Genomic DNA, 20,778 nt, shown 5'->3' with positions numbered 1-20,778 from the left:
AGGTGAACTATAAATCCCAGCAACTACAACTCCCAAATGTCAAGATTCTATTTTCCCCAAACTCCACCAGTGTTCAAATTTGGGCATGTTGAGTATTTGTGCCAAGTTTGATCCCGATCCATCATTGTTTGAGTCCACAATGATCTCTGAATGTAGGTGAACTACAATTCCAAAACGAAAGGGCACTGCCCACCAAACCCTTCCAGTATTTTCAGTTGGTCATGGAAGAAATGTGTGCCAAGTTTGGTTCAATTCCATCGTTGGTGGGGTTCAAAATGCGGGACTGTGACCCAGCCCTCTGTTCAAAAAGTTTGGGGACCCCTGCTTTAGATAAAAGTACAGAAGAAACAAGGGAAGAATTCTAAAGAAAAGCCATAAACCAAGTCTACAAGAAGGACAAAATCGTGTGAAGGCTAATGATTTCGCACTTTCACTGAGGATGATATATTTAGTTTCCCTTTCCCACTACATAATTCTCATCCTATACTTTCTGTTTAACCACCCTGAACATATAGTAATCCTCCTGGGGTTTTTTGTTTTATAGGAGGCATCACTGGTGAATTCCCTAGCTGAGGATTCTCAGGGCTCGCTCCTTAGCAAACCCCAGGATTTCATAGAACAGAACCAAACTATTGAAAATGGAATCATTGCACTATAAATCTGTAGTATGAAAGAGTCATACATCTGGCCAAAGCCTAGACTAGGAACCCCGTGTGCATATATTAGCTTAGATTCTTTGGTGGAAGCAATATGGGATAAAAATGTATTAAATCAGGAGTATCTTTGTATTAAATCAGGAGTCACCTTGGACACAAACTCCCAGCATCGGTCTGCATTGACTATGCTGAAGAATGCTGCGCAGAGTTGCAGGCCAACAGCATCTGGAAGGCTGCATCATCATCCTCATCCTCATCCTCATCACCACCATCATCATCTTAAAGAAATAAAATAATATGATAGCACTAGGAAGATAGATAAACTGCACCGAGGCAGGATGGTGGAAGAATGCTAGAGAAAGCAGTCCTACTGCAAAGCATAACCTGACCAGGCAAGAAAGGGAATGAGACTGAGTTGCTAAGAAAGCTTCCCTACAGAGTTGGGCCATGGGGGAATATGTGGAGGCTTTTGGAAAAAAGGGTCCCCAAAACAAACACAGCTTTGGTGGCTGTGAATAGAGATGCTAATATTTCAGTTGCTACAGATCAGATGTCCCTTCACTTAACTCCTACATTCAGTTTCTATAACACAATGCATGTTGAACACATTCTTGCTATTATGCTTTTGGTTTTTCCTGTGTCAGCACTAAAAATATTTTACAACATATTCCATCTAATTCACTGTCTGAAAACAATAGGACACAATCCTCAAATGTACTGGCACATTTTATAAGTTATTAGGTAAGATAGAGAGTAACAAGTACACCAATACAAAAGTTGACGAGAGTTTTTATTGTCAGTTTACTAGATTCCATTTGGATCTATACTTTCTCAAGAGCAATACCTGCTTATTGGGTTTGTACTTCATGACTTCTCCATGTTGATTTTAGAGCATACTAGTTAAAATGCCAGATTGAATAAAAGCAACCCTCTTCTCATCTATACCTTGCACAACCACAATCTGCTCCGGGTTTTAATAGTATAATACATGGGGATGGAGAAAGCCTGCGAGCCCTGGAATTTGTGTTGATTCTCACACAATCAATGTCATACATATACCAGCCAAAAAAGGAGAGGATAACTATTAAAATGAATATTTCTCTTAAATTTGATTCCTATGCTAGCATAAAATAGATGTGCAACCAGTTATGATTTCTGTCACATAACCTCACCAAGTCCCTTTCCTACAACAACATCAGTTCTAAAAACTATGTAAGAGGAACGAACTTTCTTACGTACAGCATCATATCACTAGTTTTGCTTTCCTTTTCTTGGCTACATTTAACCAAGTTATATATAATGAATTTTATACTCCTAAAATTTTTATTCCAAAAATATTTGTTCCCACCCTTCCCCAAAATACCCCAAAGTGTGTTTCTGCCATGACTTCAAAATTTCCAGAAATTTTCCATCTCTAATCAGAACATACTATGAAAAGCAGTAGTCTGTCTACCATCTATATAAGAGAAAGCAAATTTCACTAGAAAACATTTGAGTATATAAAACTTGTCAACCATTTCAGGTTCGCACAAACAGATAATGGTACTGTGGGAGAGATATGTGAGTTGATTTAGAAGTCGTTAAAAACATGGCTCTGGAATGCGGCATTCAAAGACTGAACCTGGAACCTTCCCTGTGATGGATTATGATGAACTGCGACTATGAATATGATTATGACCATGACTGGATTGACGATTTGGCGTAGGAAACTGTAATGATGTAATGATGAGGTTTTACTGTACTGAGTTGTACTATTTTAATATGTAATGAGTTGTATTTGCTGTTTTTTCTGATTGTATTTGATATGTACTGTAAACCGACCTGAGTCCCTCGTTGAGGTTGAGAAGGCCGGTATAGAAATCCTCTAAATAAATAAAGTCTAAATATGGTAAAATATCTGGGCCAAATGGCCTATTGTCTGGTTATTACAAATGTTTTGAGGAAGATCTCTTATTATCTCTATCTGTTCTTTATATTGGGGAGAGATTTGAATTTGGAAAGAGGAAGCCATAGTTGGGTAAGGATTTGACTAAAACAAAGCAATAGAGTTCCATTTCACTACTGAATAACATAAGATTCTTTCAACTATTTTGACAGAAAGAGTGATGATCCTACAAGATACATGGAAAGGTTTTTACTGGGATTGGATTAGATGGTCCTTGTGGTTTTATTCCAATTCTTTGATTCTATGTTGACACTAGATGTGTCTTGGATGTTTTGGAATATTAAGAAAGACTATAACCAAAAACAAGCAGCTTTGATATTTTGGATGCTGAAAAAGCATTTAATAATTTGAATTGGGTCTTTCTGTTTAAGGTATTAGAAAACATAACTTTCAGTGATTGTTTTATAACCTGGCTTAAAGCAATTTATGATACACAGAAGGCTCCTGATTTCAGTTTACAGTATGTTGACAAAGTCTTGTGAAATGCAAAAAAAAAAAAACACATTACAGGTTTGCCCTTTGTTGATTTTAACCCTTGAAATTTTCAATAGGGCTCGAAGACAACGTAAGAGAAATAAAGATTTAAAAATAAAAAGAAATATAGTACTTAATTAAAGAGCATTTGCAGGTAATCTAGTAATTGAAAGATTTTTTTGAATGTATAGGACTATTATTGGACAGATTAAAGGATTTTGGAGAGATGATGATGTTGATGAAATATGAGAAAGAAGAGGAAGAACTGAATAAATAAGGTTTTAAAATTGAAAAGTGAAATACTTGGAAATTACTATGAAAAATATGAATGTATGCTATTTCAGAGTAACTATGTGAAAACATGGAATGAAATCAAAGAGGGCTTTCAAAAATATGGGAAAGTACATCATCATTGCTGGGAAAAATTTCTATGATAAAAATGAATGTTTTGTCTAAGGTGTTGTTTTAATTTTAGACAAGTTCATATCAGAAGGGATGAAACCAACAAGTAAATAAAAACTCTCACAAGATGCTACACAAAGAGGAGGATTGATTTTACAAGATTTGAAACTGTACTTTTCTGCATGCTGGTTAGTTTGGGTGAAAGATTGAATTGTGTTGAGAAATATGAGAATGTTTGATTTGGAAAGCCATGACTCAGGATTTGGGTGGCAAGGGTCACTATGGTACACTAAAGTGATTTTTGTTGTTGTTTTTGTTGTTGTTTGTATCCTGCTTTTATCTTTGTGATTGAAATACACAAATTGTCTTTTAACTGTTCACAACAGTTAAAAGACAATTTAAAAGCTCCAGCATATAAGTATTAAATTGAATTAGACATATAACTTAGTGAAATATTGAGCTGGATGATTGTTAAAGATTGTATGATAAAATGGGCCCAGAATTTTGGATATAACATATAAATGGAAGGATGTGAAAAATGTGGACAAGTGGAGTGAAATTTACAATATTATAATCTGAAAGAGAATTTTTATAAAATGATGATCACTGATATTTGCCCCCCCCCCTAAAAAAATAGTCCAAATGTATAAAGGGCCCTCTAATGGCTTTTGGAAATGCAGAACGATAGATTGGGATTTTTTAATCGTATGTGAGGGATGACTGAATTATATGCATTGATACAGAGGATTTTGCAGATTAATATTCAATTAAAAGCTAAATGATTTGTTGGGACAGATTAAGGATTTTAAATATATGTTTTTTCCCCCATTAAAATCACTACTGACTGAGAGATCATGAGTTGAAAGCAAGCCCGGGTCAGAGTGAGCTCCCGGCGATTTGTCTAGCTTGCTGTCGATCGACCTTTGCAGCCTGAAGGACAGTTGCATCTGTCAAGTAGAAAATTTAGGTACTGCTTATACGGGGAGGCTAATTTAACTAATCTATGATGCCATAAAAATCTCCAGCAGTGTGCAAAAGAATGAGGAAGTACTCCATCAGTGTCACAAGTGGATGGTGAAGCGACAGCTCCCCCAGTGGCTGGATTTTTTTAAAAAAAGCATACCCTCATGAAGTTGGAAGTTAAATAGCCTCTGTGTCTCTGTCTATATATGTTGTGTGTCTATGGCATTGAATGTTTGCCATGCATATGTGCATTGTGGTCCGCACTTAGTCCCCTGCGGGATGAGAAGGGTGGAATATAAATACTGTACATACATAAATAAATAATGACTGCAGTAAGAATGCTGCATGTATAGTAACAAAAGAATAGTACAGTGTACCATTGAGGGAGAACTTTTATTTAAGATTATTGAGTTTGTGGAAATGGGCAAATCATCCACTTAGATTAGAGAAAAATTAGGGAACGACTGGAAACCTTGATTATCTTTTTGCAAAATAAAAAGAACAATATGTTAACTGTAGGTTTGACTAATATTAATTTTATTTAGAAGAAGAACTATACAAATAGTGTTGGACTATATTAAGAGACAGAGAAATCACTAAGCTAGTAGGAAGTGAGCACATTTTTTCTTTTTTTTATCATTGCTTTTTTGCATCTGATTGATAGTTTATCTACTTTTAATGAATTTGAAATTCCTTGACATATATATACACACACACACACACACACAAACACACAGACATATTCACAGCAGCCCTCTACTAATCTCGTACCTTCAGATTTGATATCACACCACTATGCATGGCTCTGCATCCCTGATCAGTTGCAGTACTAGTGCCACTTTTGTTTGAAATATGGCCTTCATTCCAGTAGTAGTAACATCATCACATAGACAATCAGATTTGGCAATCTAACAAGACAAACAAAGCTCCAAGTTAGCTTCATTTGTTCTCAGTAATACTGTCACTTAGCCAAACCTGATTCTCTAGGAAGAAATCTCTCTTTGCAGCAAAATTTGATATCAATACTGTAGCTAATTATGGTTGGAACAAACTGCAAATCTCTCAAGGGAGCCTTTAATGTCATCAACATGTTCTAGTGTAAACCACATTACATGTCAAAAACAACTTTGTAGAATGTGAATCGCTGTGCAGACACCTAAAATGCTCCACTGATATCACATTCTCAGTGACAGTCAAACCACAGATGCTGTGGTTCAAGGCAAGCCTCTGCAGTGCATGTAAACCCTATCCGGCCTCCAATTGGTTCTACGACTTGCAGTGTAATCATCTGCAGTGAAACCTCTTCCTTCAATGCTGATTTCCACTCAGATTAAGTGGTCAGTGTAGAGGGGTCCTGTAATTTAATCTAGTTTGTAAAGTGCACTGAGTGGAAGGGATGGGCTATGAATCAATTATATATTCTTTCTAACAACAAATAAATTCACCACACCTTTTGCCTTTAAATTGGTTGATTCCATGGATGTTGTTGCTCATTTTACCAATTTATTTAGTCGTGTTCTGAATAATTATTGTTAAATATCTTCTTTTAGATAGAAGGTGAGATACCTTAGATCAGGGGTCCTCAAACGTTTTAAACAGAAGGCCAGGTCACAGTCCCTCAAATTGTTGGAGGGCCGGATTATAATTTGAAAAAAATGAATAAATCCCTATGCACACTGCACATATCTTACTCATAGTGCAAAAGACACTCACAACAATACAATAATTAAAATGAAGAACAATTTTAACAAAGATAAACGTATTAGTATTTCAATGAGAAGTGTGGGCCTACTTTTGGTTGATGAGATAGGATTGTTGTTGTTGTGTGCTTTCAAGTCGTTTCAGACTTAGGTTGACCCTGAGTGAGGGCCGGGTAAATAACCTTGGAGGGCCGCATCTGGCTCCCCGGGCCTTAGTTTGAGGACCCCTGGCTTAGATAGATAGATAGATGGATGGATGGATGGATGGATGGATGGATGGATGGATGGATAGATAGATAGACAGCTAGACAGACACAAAACCAACCCAAAACCAAGTCTCTGTTTCCCAGCCCTCCGCCTACCCCCACCCTGATTATCATTTTCCCAAGGTTGATGCTGCCACACAAAAAATAATAAATCTCACACCATATGAAAACAGGGAAGGAAAGTGGGATTGGGTAGGTATAGAACCATTTGTAAAAGAGGCTCATTTGCCAAAAGTTTTCTTAATTGAGGTATGCCTGTACAATGATGTAGAGAAATATCGACAGCTATCTTTTGGTTTGCAAATATTACTGTATGTACTCATGTATAAGTCTAGAAATTATAGTAAACAAAAACCCCAGGTTTAGCTTATCAGTGTAAGTACTGTACTTTATTGAGTAGGGTGGCAAAAGGCAAGAGCTTAGGCCATCCTGGGAGACCCTAAAAGAAGTACAGCCCCACTCTACTCTCCACACCAACACACTACCTTTGTTTTCGGGGTTTTTTTAATGCTTGGGTGGAAAAACAGTGGTGGTGGCCAGGGGCAATGTTGCTTTTCTCTCTGTGTAGAATGATACTTTACTTCTTTACAGGTCACATCAAAAGCTGTAATTTTGGCCCCGAAATCTGCCCTCGACTTTACATCACTACCTCTGAGGATGCTTGCCATAGATGTAGGCGAAACGTCAGGAGAGAATGCCTCTAGAACATGACCATATAGCCCAAAAAACCTACAACAACCTGACTTTACATGAGTTGATTTATACATGTATTCTTAACATAATTTGTTTATAACTTTGAGACAGTGAGATACAGATAGATATGAATGCTGAAATAATGCCCAAATGCAGAATAATAAAGTATTGGTGTGCTAGCAATCCCAAATAAATATACAGATATGTACGTGTAATTTAACAGTCTATGCAAGGCAGTGTAAAGAATGTTATCCCAAAATTGAGTTATATTTTTACTTTCACGCTCTCTATCCCCTCTTCCCAAGAACAGTAAGAAGATCTAGTTATTAATGCTAAGAAAAGTCTGTCTACAACAACTAGCATCCATTTGCTCACGTTCTCCACTTGGCAATCATCTTACTCTTCCACATTTTAAAACAACAAAAGGCCTTTAATCAATTACTTACTACCATGGCGCAAACAAGTCCATGGTCTGTCTCTTACCTGGAATCTGACTCTGTCCTTGTGGATTAAAAGGGCTTGGTGCAGAGTTCAGAGGGGGCCGTGGGCTCTGAGTCGGGACACCTACTCTCATACTGGGATGAGGGATGCGCCCTAAATCACTGAGACGCTCTGAGAACAAACTAGGCTTAGAGTCATCAAGCTTCTGTCTGTGCCCTGGAAATAGCAAATCATAAAATGAAAAGTGTTGTTAGCAAGACTGAACAATGTTTAGTTAAATAGCTTTTTAAATTATTATTTCAAGGAAATAAAACTGGGGCTAATGCTAGGAAGGAATTATGGATTACCCAATATTTTCCTATATGAAAAGACACTTGGCTCACTATCCTCCTTATAGAAATTTACATGAGTAAAGATTTATTGTAAATCAGAGGTAGGCAACTACCTCAGGCCTGGGTGCCACATATATTCACTTTTTCCAACTCTTGCCTCAAGTCGTATTAAAGTCTCTCAACTGGGGAACTGAAAAAGCTTTCTACATACACTAGGTACAATAAGGAAGGCAATTTTGCCATTTTTAATGGGATCCAGACCTGTTTTGTGACCAATTTATGTTACTTTTCCCATTATAAAATAAGGGTAAGTTATCTAAAAACAGACCATCCTGCCATGTAGCAAAACTGCCACCCACAACTCCTTTTGATGTAGGAGGTGGGAACATACTGGGGGTCATATATGCTTTGTGGGATTGCTATTTCTCCAGTTGTATATCTCAGAGGAAGGAACTGTCAAAACCATCTCTGATTCTTAGGCTGATTCTTTACCTAAGGAAGCCCTATGAAATTCATGGGGGTCACCATAATTCAAACAGTGACTTAGGACCCCATCACATTAGTTACCCTAATGCAGGAAACAGCAGGGGGATTTGCTGGGGACATGGGGAAATCTGTCACCCCGCACTCTGCAGTTCCACCTTCCACATCACACAAGGGAAAGTGTTGCTACCCGGCTTCCCCCTGCATTCGCCCTGTTGCTGGCAACAAGAACTCAGGATGCCTCTCATGTTCTTGTTGCTCTATTCTAGGGTGATCAGCACAGTTCAGAAATGGAGCCCCGCCAGAGGTAGCTGTGTGTCATTTGATAGCATCCATCAGGTTCTGTCCCCGAACTGTGCTGAAAGAGTCCTAGGATGGGTAAGTTTGCTGGTGTGATAAAGTCCTTAAAGGTACATACAGATACACACACACATAATACACTGTCACCTATGAGTAGGAATTTTGTGACACAAACAGCATCCCTTGGAAATCCCTTGGAGAACTCAGGATGCCTCTCATGTTCTTGTTGCTCCATCCTAGAACGATCAGCACAGTTCAGGAATGGTGCCCCACCAGAGGTAGCTGTGTGTCATTTGAGGGCATCCATCAAGCTCTGTCCCCGAACTGTGCTGAAAGAGTCCTGGGATGGGTAAGTTTGCTGGTGTGATTAAAGTCCTTAAAGGTACACACAGATACACACACACACACATAATACACTGTCACCTATGAGTAGGAATTTTGTGACACAAACAGCATCCCTTGGAAATTGCTCTCATTAACTAAATACTAAATATGGTAAATTGACACAAAGTATAGAGACAGCATTGATAGGGCATAGGTTGAAAAACTTACTCCAGAGAAATCCCGTTTACTAGAAAATAAGTTCTAGGTGTAAGCTAATACATTTTGAAGACACATTCTACATTTTTATTTAATTCATTCTTCTATAATCCTACTTATTGTTATTAAAAGAAAACGTGACAAAATAGTTATATATAAGAAAATGGACAGACTGTGAAAAGGGGAGAAAGTGGCATATTTTCATGAGGAATGAAACACACAAACTATCACTTGGTGTAACTTGGCCTTCACATTTCTCCTTACTTTATACACCGCTGGTCATTATTGTCACAGCTCAAACTACTCCTAGTTGACATTTCTTCTCTGGTTCTTAATTTTACCCACTTCTTTTGTGCTTAAAAAACTATTGTTTCATTTTAATGTTCATATTTACTGTGCTTTCTTAATCAAGTACCGCAAAGCCCAATGAGACTATATAGTATTTAAAATACACTATATAGGCTAGACATTAGAACTGATTTACTATGCTTCTGATTATTCTATTCTATGATGTGATGTAGCAGTTCTGATTTTTTAATGCAGATGGTAAGTTTCAGATCTTCCACCTTCTGTTGTCAAGTCAAGGGATAACTGACTTATCCAAGGAGTTCATCTCCTTCCTCATTTTTCCATTTTGCTTTTCAATTTAGAACTCCTTACCTTATCAAGCAAGTTCACTGCTTCTTTGGGCAGGCTCAAATATACCATCTTGTTAGGATTCTAAAATAATGTAGATCTCTATAATCATTTCCCTTCATATTGTTTTTAACGTCTTTAGCAAGTCTGAAGAAACTGTGCTTTGACTTTTCTAACTTTCTTCATGCAACTGCTGGATATTTGTTTGTACATGTCTCTTTTAAATCTTAGCTCAGGTGAAAGCTCCTTAGATATTCATTCCGGTTTCTTTAGACGCTCCTCGTTGAAATTGTTTGAAATTGTGCCTACAATATCTCATTTTTCAGACATTCTCACCCATCATTAACTTCTTTCTTATTTAGCACTAGCTGCACCCGCCACGCGTTGCTGTGACCAACCTTCCCTCTTTCTCTCCTTCTTTCCCTCCTTCCTTCGCTCCCTCTTTCCTTCCTTCCTTCCCTGTTTTCTTTCCTTCTCTCCTTCCTTCCTTCTCTCTTTCCTTCCCCCTTTTTCTTTTAATCCCTCTTTTTCTCCTTCCTTCCTTCCTTCGCTCTTTGCTTCTATCCATATTTCTGTCTTTCTCTCCTTTCTTCCTTCTCTACCTCTTTCCTTCCTTTCCTTTTTTCTTACCTTCTCTTCCTTCCTTCTCTACCTCTTTCTTTCCTTCCCCTTTTTCTTTTCATTTCTTTTTCTCCTTCCTTCTTTACCTCTTTCCTTACTTTCTTCGCTCTTTGCTTCCATGCTTCCTTTTCTCTTTCCTTCTTTCTTTTCTTCCTTCTTTCTCTCCTTTCTTTCTTTCTCTCCTTTCCTCCCTCTTCCTTCCGTTTTTCTCCTGTATCGTCATTTAGCTTCTCCATCATTAAGCTTTTTTTGGTGTCCTTTCCACTTTTTTGGGGGGGGGGATGTTATGAGTGATGGTCACTCATTGGTCTGTTAGGGGTATAGTGTCCAAATTTCATGTCGATTCGTCCAGTGGTTTTTGAGTTATGTTAATCCCACAAACAAACATTACTTTTTTATTTATACAGATTCCTGACTATGTGATCACTATCAGTTTTTAATTATTATTTACTTTATTTATTTATTTACTTTATTTATATACTGCTTTTCTCAGCCTTCAGGCGACTCAAAGCGGTGAACAACATCAATACAAAACATCACAAGACAAGTACAGGGCAATTAAAACAATTGTAACATAAATCATTTTACAGTGTTCTCTTACGTTTACTGAAGTTAGCTTTCTTAAAGTCTAAAGTGTGTCTCTGTCTATATTTGACTTCTCTTTTTGCTGTATAACAAACTCTAGGAAAACATGGTCACTCCCACCTAGGGAACCTGCCACCTCCATCCCATTTATCAACTCATCAGTGCTGGATAGGATCAGATCTAAAATAGTCGATCCTCTTGTTGTCTAGTCCATCTTCTGGACCATGAAACTGTCTGCAAAATAAGTCAGGAATTTGTTCAAGCTGATAATCTTGGCAGAATTTGTCTTCCAATAAATATTAGGATAGATTTCCCATTACAATACTAGTACATCTCTCATTTCTGTGGTCATCCATTCCAGGAAGGCACCATCCAAGTACTGAGTGTAGTTGGAGGTCTGCAGTAGACCACAATGACACCCCAGTTGTTTCTTTCCCCTTTAATTTTTGCTCAGAAGTTCTCAACCTGGCTTTCAGGATTTAATACACAGGTCTCCTCATAGGTGTAAAAGACGAGAAAAGTAGTAGATCAATACAGACCTAGATGACTATCTTCCCTGCTTCTACTGTTCCCTCCCAATGGTGAATGAATAAGCGAAGATTGTTAGGTTCAGCCACTACACCAGCATGATTTCCTCTCTGTGACGAGTGAATCAACCACTTCTCTTGTGTTATCAAAGTCCTTATAAAAAGAGCTTAAGGCAAGTCACTTTGCAGTCCCTAATCCTCACAAATATAAAGGCATGACTTATTTAATAATTCTTAGTAAAATAATGATAATTAATAGAACACGTGCACCCCAACAAGCAGAGAATCTCAGACAAATACTTAACATTATATAGGCAAGTGAGTTGTGATGTTATAAAGCTATTGTCCTCCCAACCCTGCTATACGCCTGTGAAACGTGGACTATCTACAGATGTCACATGCAACTCCTAGAATGATTCCATCAGCGCTGCCTCCGGAAAATTCTGCAAATCTCTTGTGTAGACAAGCGGACAAATGTCAGCATGCTGGAAGAAGCAAAGACCACCAGCATCGAAGCGATGGTCCTCCACCATCAACTCCGCTGGACCGTCCACGTTGTCCGGATGCCTGACCACCGTCTCCCAAAGCAGTTGCTCTACTCCGAACTCAAGAATGGAAAACGGAATGTTGGTGGGCAGGAAAAGAGATTTAAAGATGGGCTTAAAACCAACCTTAAAAACTCTGGCATAGACACTGAGAACTGGGAAGCCCTGGCCCTTGACCGCTCCAGCTGTAGGTCAGCTGTGACCAGCAGTGCTGCAGAATTCGAGGAGGCACGAGTGGAGGGTGAAAGAGAGAAATGTGCCAGGAGGAAGGCGCGTCAAGCCAACCCTGACCGGGACCGGCTTCCACCTGGAAACCAATGCCCTCACTGCAGGAGACGATGCAGATCAAGAATAGGGCTCCATAGTCACCTACAGACCCACCCTTGAGGATTATCCTACTCCGATAATGAGGGATTGCCTAAGTATATATAGCAACAACATGCTTGCCTGCTACTACCTTCTATTGTAGTTAATGTACAGCTGCACTTTTCAGCATAAAGATAAGACAGAAATACTATGTCAGTGAAATTAAATCCAAGCCAAAAAGAAATGTAATGTTCCCACACAATAGCAATATAGAATTCATCTTACTTTAGCCCTTTTCCTTACACAACAGCATAAATCTATCCTAAACCTGTGCTAAGAACTGGCAGTTATGCTTTCTTCTATGACATTAAAATAGCATTGTAAAAATGATCTCTGGGCATAGCAACTGATGGATAGGAGGGTTACAGCAGTCCCCAGGAAGACCAAGAGGCTGCCTTTCACTTTTGTCAAGGGAGAATACATTGCTTTGTGACTGTATGTAAATATCTAATTTGCAGTGGTGTCAAACTTGTAGCCCTCCAGGTGTTTTGAACTTCAGCTCCCAGAATTCTTGGCCATTGGACAAGCTGGCTAGTAGGCCTGGGTAACAACAGAAAAATTTGTTTCTAAAATCGATTCGTTTTTTGGGGGGTTTTGCGTTTCGTTATTTAAAATAATTACAAAATTTTCCTTTTAAAAAGTTCGATATTTACGAAATTTCGTAAATGTGAAAAAAATTACAAAACATTAACGAATCGATTTCCGAAACAATAACGAATCGATTCGTTAATGGCGGACGCGACCGCGAAATACGCTAAAAAACCTCCAAAAACTTCTGAAGCTTCCCTCTCCCTCTGTTGTTGACTGCTGGTGTGATATTATAATTTTTTTTCACTAATTAAACAAAAAACAACCATAAAACTTGCCCCAGACATGCGGAAATAATAACGAAACGACCTCAAAACAATAACGAAACGAATACAATAACGAAATATGAAGCATTTACAAAACTATTTAAAAATTGCTCCAGAATGGTTCGTTATCGTTTTGTAATTGAAAAAATTAACGAATTATTAACGAATTACGAATTAACGAAACGAAACCGCCCAGCTCTACTGGCTAGGGCTTCTGGGAGTTGGAGACTCAAACATCTGGAGGACCACAAGTTTGGCACTTGAGTTAAAGAAACAAACAGAGAGATGTAGGAACCTAAAGACTTGGCTGTTCCGTTGTGCCTTCCCAGACTAGGAATCCCCACCCCAAGTCCTAGTAGCACCTTAGCATAACAAATTGTCACTGCACATCGCACTTTTAACCCTACGTGCCTCCTGTCATTCAGCACTTTTAACCCTTGTACCCCAGTGCGCCGGCCGAACCAGTTTTTAATAATGTCCTGATGTACTGTCTTTGTTGTTATTTTGCTTATTGTTTGATTTGCTTAGTATTGTGGTGTTATGTTATTTTGCTTATTGTTTGATTTGCCTTGTTGTTGTGATGTTATACTTTCTACTGTATTGTGTTTGAGGCTTCGGCCTGTGTAAGCCGCATCGAGTCCTCCGGGAGATGCTAGCGGGGTACAAATAAAGTTAATAATAATAATAATAATAATAATAATGTAGTGGTAAAGCAGGAATAATGAATGAGCATTATGCATGTTGGGGAGGCTGTAGGGTGCAATGAAGACAACCTTTAAGTTATGTCTGATCAGGGAAACACTGCAGGTCATAAACATCATAAAGGCATAAACAAACAAAATTTACATTAACCACAGAAAATATAAGAAATGATTTGAATGAAGAAAAATCATTCTATCTATGCAAATATAGTAGTGTGGGTATATATATTTTCCAGTCCTAGTGTCCAGAGGATAATTCTTTCACTGATATGAGATGTGCAAAAGTATAAACATCCTCATAGTTTTATCCCTTTGATCAAACAGATCTTTCTGCAGACAATCCATTAGGGTTCTGCAAAGCTTCCAGATTACTCTCACGAATGACTTTATCTAATGTATATATTTCAGATTTCAATATTAATGTCAAAAATACATAGTATGATTTTACATAGGATTTGTGCTACATTAGAACAGTAAAGACAAACATCACTTAAGTAAAATATCACATCATTAAAAGTGTTCTACATATGGAAAAACCTCTGATAGTTTTAAAATGAATTGAAACATACTAATTTTGCTCAAGGTAAACAATATACTGAAGAACTATAGATAAGAGATCAATAGATGTCAGGTTCATTCAAGGAAGAAGGGAGAGGCACTAGGGATTCTATTGCAAACATATGTTGGATAATAAGAGTACACCAAAGAATGAAAGAAATCAACTTATGTTTATAGATTATATCAAAGGCTTTGATTGTGTAGATCAGGGGTCCCCAAACTATGCCCCGCGGGCCACTTCCAGCCCACCAAGGGCACTTATCCGGCCCGGGGAGGAGGAGCGCCCCCCCCACAGTGCCCCTCCCTTGGCTGGCTCACGCTATCCATCAAGCCCGATGGGCAGCGTGAGCCAGCCAAGGGCAGCTGCTCCGCGAGACCTACTTACCCATAAAGCACCTCGTGAGGTGCTTTACGCGAAAGCAGGCCGCACAGTGCTGCTCCTCCCTTGACAGCTCACGCTGCCCATCGAGGAGGCTGCCCCAGCGCTCCATGCAGTCATGCCAGCCACTTGACCTTGGTGTCTATGGAAAACGCCAGCTCTTTGACTTAGAAATGCAGATGAGCACCACACCCCAGAGTCAGACACGACTGGACTTCATGTCAGAGGAAAACCTTTAACTAGGAAAATTGTGGAAGATCCAGGGTGGGAGAACTCTTGTCTGTTGGAGGTAGGTATTAATATTTCAATTGGCCACCTTGATTACCATTTCATAGCCTGACAGTTTTTAGGGAGAGGTGATTAGCTGGCCCTGATTGTTTCTTGTCTGGAGTTCCCCCGTGTTTGAGGGTTGTTCTTTATTTACAGTTATGATTTTAGAGGTTTTTTTAATACTGGTAGCCAGATTTTGTTCAGACTAGAAATAGGAAGATTTCCCATTCTCTGCTCCTGGAAAGACCCCCCCCCCCCTCTAAGGGCCCTTCCACACAGCAAAATAAGATATGTGCAATGTGCATAGGAATTTTTTAATTGATTTTTTTTAAAAACTATAGTCCGGCCCTCCAACGGTCTGAGAGACAGTAAACTGGCCCCCAGTTTAAAAAGTTTGAGGACCCCTGGTGTAGATCATGAAAAACCATAGACCCCTCTTAAAGAAATGGGTATGCCACATTTCATTGACCTTATGGGTAACCTGTACTTAGGACAAGAGGTTACTCTTGGGACAGAATACAAGAAAAGAGATTAGTTTCAAATTGGCAAGAGGGTCTACAAGGCTTCATTTTATCACCATATTTAAATAATACATTAAATATAAATATATTTAACTTACTTTTTTTCATTGCATAATGGTCGCATTTTATCCTTTCTGAGCAAAAAAGGGTGTGTGACAATTACATGAGGAAAAAATTAGGACCTTGTGTTTGACAGTTTCTGTTTTTTAAAAACACTGTCAAATCCCTAAGACAAAGAATGGGAGGAGATTGTCCCATTTGTTTAAACTGTCTTTGGCGGAGGGGGGGGGGGGCAAAAAAGGAGACATCATGTTTCTTTAAAATGTCTTAATTGGGGGGAAGCGAGCATGAAGAGACTGTGCTTGTTTAAACTGTCTTTGGGGGAGCTATGATTTTGTTTTGTTTTGATGATTACACAAGGAAAGGGGAAAAGACTCATTTTGGGACTCCAAAAATAGGGGTGCTACTATTATGTGGTAACAACTTTTATGCGATAAATATAATATATGCTGAAAAGTGAGATTAAACTCAGAGGAATAAGGCATTAAAATGTGTGGCAGAAACACCAACCATTTAAGATATACAGGTGACACAATTCTACCAGTAGAAAATAGTAAAGATGTCAAAAAATTAGTGAATAAAGTCAAGGAAGAAACTGCAAACACAAATTTATGAATGAGTATTGTTGTAAACATTACCACTTTATCAAGATCTTAGTTTAAACAAACAAACAAAAACCTCACCAACATTATAAATCTGATATCAGAAAAGCCAAATGTGGGAGTCCTTGGAAGACAAGCCCAAATAACAAGGTCAGAAGTCAAAAACATGATGTACAAGATACAAATGGAGATGTGTGAGCCAATGTCGAGAATCAAAGTTTAAGTAGCCAAAGTCAGAACTCCTTGAAGTCAAGCTGGTAAAGCAACAGTGTGATTAGGAACAAGCAGGCAATGGAATCGAGTGAAATAACAATGTTGTCTACCACAAGGAAGTTAAAGTTACAAGGAGGGAGGGAGGGAGGGCAAGTGAGGAGGAGGAGAGCTGTGCAGGCGAAAGTGTCCCTCTTGCCAGGGTAGGGTGGCATGGGCGCCCGAGGGAGGGAAGAAGGGAAGAAAAAGAGGAGAGGAAAGAGAAGGCGAAGTGGGGGGGGGGGGGGGGAAGCATCCCTACTTCATGGTATTTCACTTATAGCAGGTGGTCCTGGAAGGGAACACCTGCAACAAGTGAGGGAACACTGTAAACTCGTATTATTATATTTTATTATTATAACTGAAGACAGCTGTGGAACCCAGGAGGGGAACATAAATGCACAAACATACCAGGGATAAGACCAATTTTGAAAATTGTACAGTGGTCAGTAGCTCCACAAAGAAAAGACACAACAGCACAGTCCAGCCCACATGACAACGGTGTTATTCCAACAAAATATTTATTTATTTACTTTATTTTTATCTTTGATTTCTCCTAATATAGGGGCTCAAGGTGGCTAACAGTTAACATGACACAATAAAAATAAAAATGACAAAAATATGCAAATATGAATATATGTTTTTTTAAAAAACAATCAACTCTTTTGTGTCATGAAGCAGAAAAATGAAAATACAACAAAAATAGAATAAAAATATAATCAAACCTACATTTAAAACACAGCCCCCCCTGAAGCCCCTGAAGCCCCCCCTCCCCCCGGCTACATGCCCGCACTGTAGGAAGAAGTATCTCTTATCTTTCATAAATCTCACACCATACAATTTCAGTGGATAATCTCCAGTTTTAATACTGTATTATGAGTCGGGCAGAAATCCACCAGCTTACCCATTTTCTCTATATCATGCCTTATCTTCTACATCTCTAGCACACCCTTTAACTTGACATCTTTGAAAATCGAAGAGCACAAACATTGAATTGTTTCCGATACTTCTCCAGGTATTGCTAAGTCCTTTTGTGTGATAACGCCATAATTTGGACAGAAACTCATTTTAAGTAAGAAAAACTGGGATCCAAAGTACATGAAAATTGTATTAACTGTATTACATGAAGGGCTCTCTAATGGATTGCCCACATAATACATGGGTCTGCTGTATTCCAACTACAGTCAACTATAAAGTGGAAAGCCTGGATCCTGCCCAGGATGGCTGCCCCAGTGGTGCCAAACTGTGAGCAGCCAGGACTCTTTGCATCCTCCAATGCAATTCGGGGAGTTATCTGGCCATCATGTGGCTGCCATGTGGCATCCCAGATGCCAGATGAAGTTTGCATTGCACTTCTATCTACAATAACCTGAAAGTAAACCACAGTGAATATAATGACACATGTATATCAGAGCCTTTCTATACAGACACTAAAATCTGAAAGAAACCAGGATTAAAAGGGGGGAATAGATGACACCTGCCGAAAATACGTGCTGAATCGCATAATCAGTTGGAAAACACGGGTTTAAAAGATACGTTTAAAATCTGAGATTGGTTGGTTTCCTCCCTCCTGTCCTTTAGAAAGAAAGTCAAAACTTGGCTATGGAACCAAGCATTTGGAGAGTAGTTACAGTGCAATATCGCGCTATGAACATAATGTGATTGGAAAGGCTTTTGGACAATGATTTCGGGGCTATGTACTAGGTTTTTTAACTGCTTATTTAAATGTATTTATATGTTACTGTTTTATTATTTTAATGCACAATGTATTTTGTATGATTTTATGTCTTAATGCGGCATTGAACTATTGCCAATTTGGAAGCCGCTCTGAGTCCCCTTCGGGGTTGAGATAGAGCGGGGTAAAAAAAAATACAGTAAATAAGTGTTTGGACTTGCTTTCAGGTACCGCAATTTTTGCCCCACTTCTTCATCCTGGCATAGAAGGTTGTCAGTCAACCCAACAAAGATTAGTTAGCACATTGTGACTATACCTTTGTTGGATTGTTGTTTCTGAATAAAAGACTTTTGAGAAGTAGATCTAACATGTCTGAAACAGCATGTCTGGGTGGTGTTATTTTTGCAGTGTCAGTCAATTAATCTTTCTATTCTAAATGTCATGCAGTATCAATAGGATTCAACTCCAAAGCAACAACCAGCTTAACTCTGAAGGAGAAAATAAGTTTCATAAATCAGTTATGGCTCACAAAAGGCAAGTTAGTAGTTCTCTAGCAGGATTCCAGAATTCAAGCAGAAAAAGAGAGAGTGCTACTGTCCACTAAACCCATATCAATATAAATGTTTATTTGTGACAAACTGATGCTTCTGTTATCGGCTTTAGCTGAGCCATACAATTCAAGATTTTATTTTTTTTACTGTAAAGGCAACAAAACAGAGCCAAACCATTTTTATCCTAGAAAACAGAAATCTTGGAGACCTTCCAGTCTGTTGGGTAGACATAATTATGAGAAGAAATATATAATCTGCCCAGGAGACATAATTACATAATTAAGCCCTCGGCTCAGCATAAGAAAAGTGTTTATAATTCTCCAAACAAGGTGCTTTGCTGCCTTCATAACTTCAGCTCACTTATTGCGGGAGAGAGAGAAAAACTTGTTTTTTAAGGAGCTCAAGGCATTTCTTTGTGTTACAGATGGAATCATTTTGGAAGGAGACATTATGGTAGTATAGAGATGCAAGAGACAGAAAACTTGTCCCTTATTTCAGGAAGATATTGGAGGGCGGGGGTCTCAACATCTAGTTCTACTTCAAGGGAAGCACTGCAATGCCTTCTGTCACTGTTCAGCCCTTCCTCACTGCTCATCACAATTATTGGCATTCATTGTGCAAGTTGAAATAAATGCCATAAACACATGGCCTAAATAAACTGTGTGCAAAGCCCCATGCTTTTATTGCTATGTGATTAAACTACATCCAATTTAGCTGGTTCTATAGTAATTAAACTTGACTCATCTGTTTCTGAACTGAAAGAAAGAAGAGAGCAGAGGGAAGAACACAGAAAGCAGAGTTTGAAGAGTTTGTTTATTTATTGCAGTGGTTCCCAACTTTCTTTTGACCAGGGATCACTTTGACCAGGAACCACTTTGACCAGGAACTACTCTCCAACATTCATACCAAAAGGGTTATGAATCAGTTTTTGGTTAACTTTAGATTCAGTTTGGTTATTTAGGGTGCTGATTCAGCAAATAGCATTGGACAGAACATATCAGCTCTATTTTTGGATACAGAACATATGCCATACAGTTGTCACCATCTGCTCACCCACAGAAAACCATATCTAATAATCTAGAGCCATGGACTTTATTTTTGGTCTCGCGGCTGCGACTCACAGGTTGGGAACCACTGATTTATTGCATTTATATCCCACCTTTCTTCTATAAAGAGGGACTCCAGATATCTCACACACTGTTGGAATGAATATTAATAGAAAAGCCAAGGGATATCAAACAGCTTGGCATAAAAACAAATCAAGAAATGTTTTAATTAACAAAAACATACATGGTTCGGTATCATTTAGTAGTTTTAAAAGGAGACAAATGGCAAGCTTTACATATATACGGTAATAAAAATGATCACTTTTTCATTTTGTATTATGGACACCCTGGGTTTTAATAGTTTATGACTGTATAATAAAATGAATTAATTGATTAATTATATTAATTTGTGTGCAGGGAAGGCAATTATATGCAAAATAAGAAAATATTAATAAACAATTGAAGTAATTTTTAAACTTTTTTAAAAATCCAGTGGTCTTATATTTTTTACATAGTTCTGTTTGCTTGTAGGGACAGTTTATCAGTCTGCTGCTTTCTCTCCGATTCTCTGCTGTCTTTGATTTACCCCATACCAGACCCGCGCAAACTCAGGGACACTTAAAACTCTAGGACACTTACAATGGTAAGCAGATAGCTGCTATTAGCTGTAGTCAACCACATCTTCTACTTCCAAGCCTAGTGCTTTAATTGGCTACTACTCTTGACAAGCCAATGAGGAGGGCCCTTTTGATATCAAGGAATTTTACTGAGGTTGGGGAACTAGCCAGATACACTATATTTTGGTTTCTGTCAGAGATGGAGCTGGCCGTGTCCACT

The 20,778-nt window shown here is 38.5% G+C and overlaps 1 protein-coding gene across 7 annotated transcripts in view; it reads right to left on the bottom strand.

Moving 5' to 3' along the window:
• RUNX2 (RUNX family transcription factor 2) overlaps window positions 1-20,778 on the bottom strand; it is a 231,278-nt gene that overhangs the window by 80,614 nt on the left and 129,886 nt on the right. For 3 of the 7 annotated variants that reach the window (XM_060785384.2, XM_060785428.2, XM_060785402.2), the window contains one exon: window positions 7,583-7,756. The exons of 3 other annotated variants lie outside the window; for them this stretch is intronic. In XM_060785384.2, coding sequence (XP_060641367.2) covers window positions 7,583-7,756 — 174 coding nt within the window. Of the gene's footprint in view, window positions 1-804; window positions 935-7,582; window positions 7,757-20,778 lie in introns of all 7 variants that reach the window. One more of the 7 variants, XM_060785444.2, reaches the window with a different exon arrangement.

The sequence above is a fragment of the Anolis sagrei genome, chromosome 1 (assembly GCF_037176765.1).
Source record: "Anolis sagrei isolate rAnoSag1 chromosome 1, rAnoSag1.mat, whole genome shotgun sequence".
Taxonomy (NCBI): Eukaryota; Metazoa; Chordata; class Lepidosauria; order Squamata; family Dactyloidae; genus Anolis; species Anolis sagrei.
This window is presented reverse-complemented; position numbering and strand designations above follow the sequence as displayed.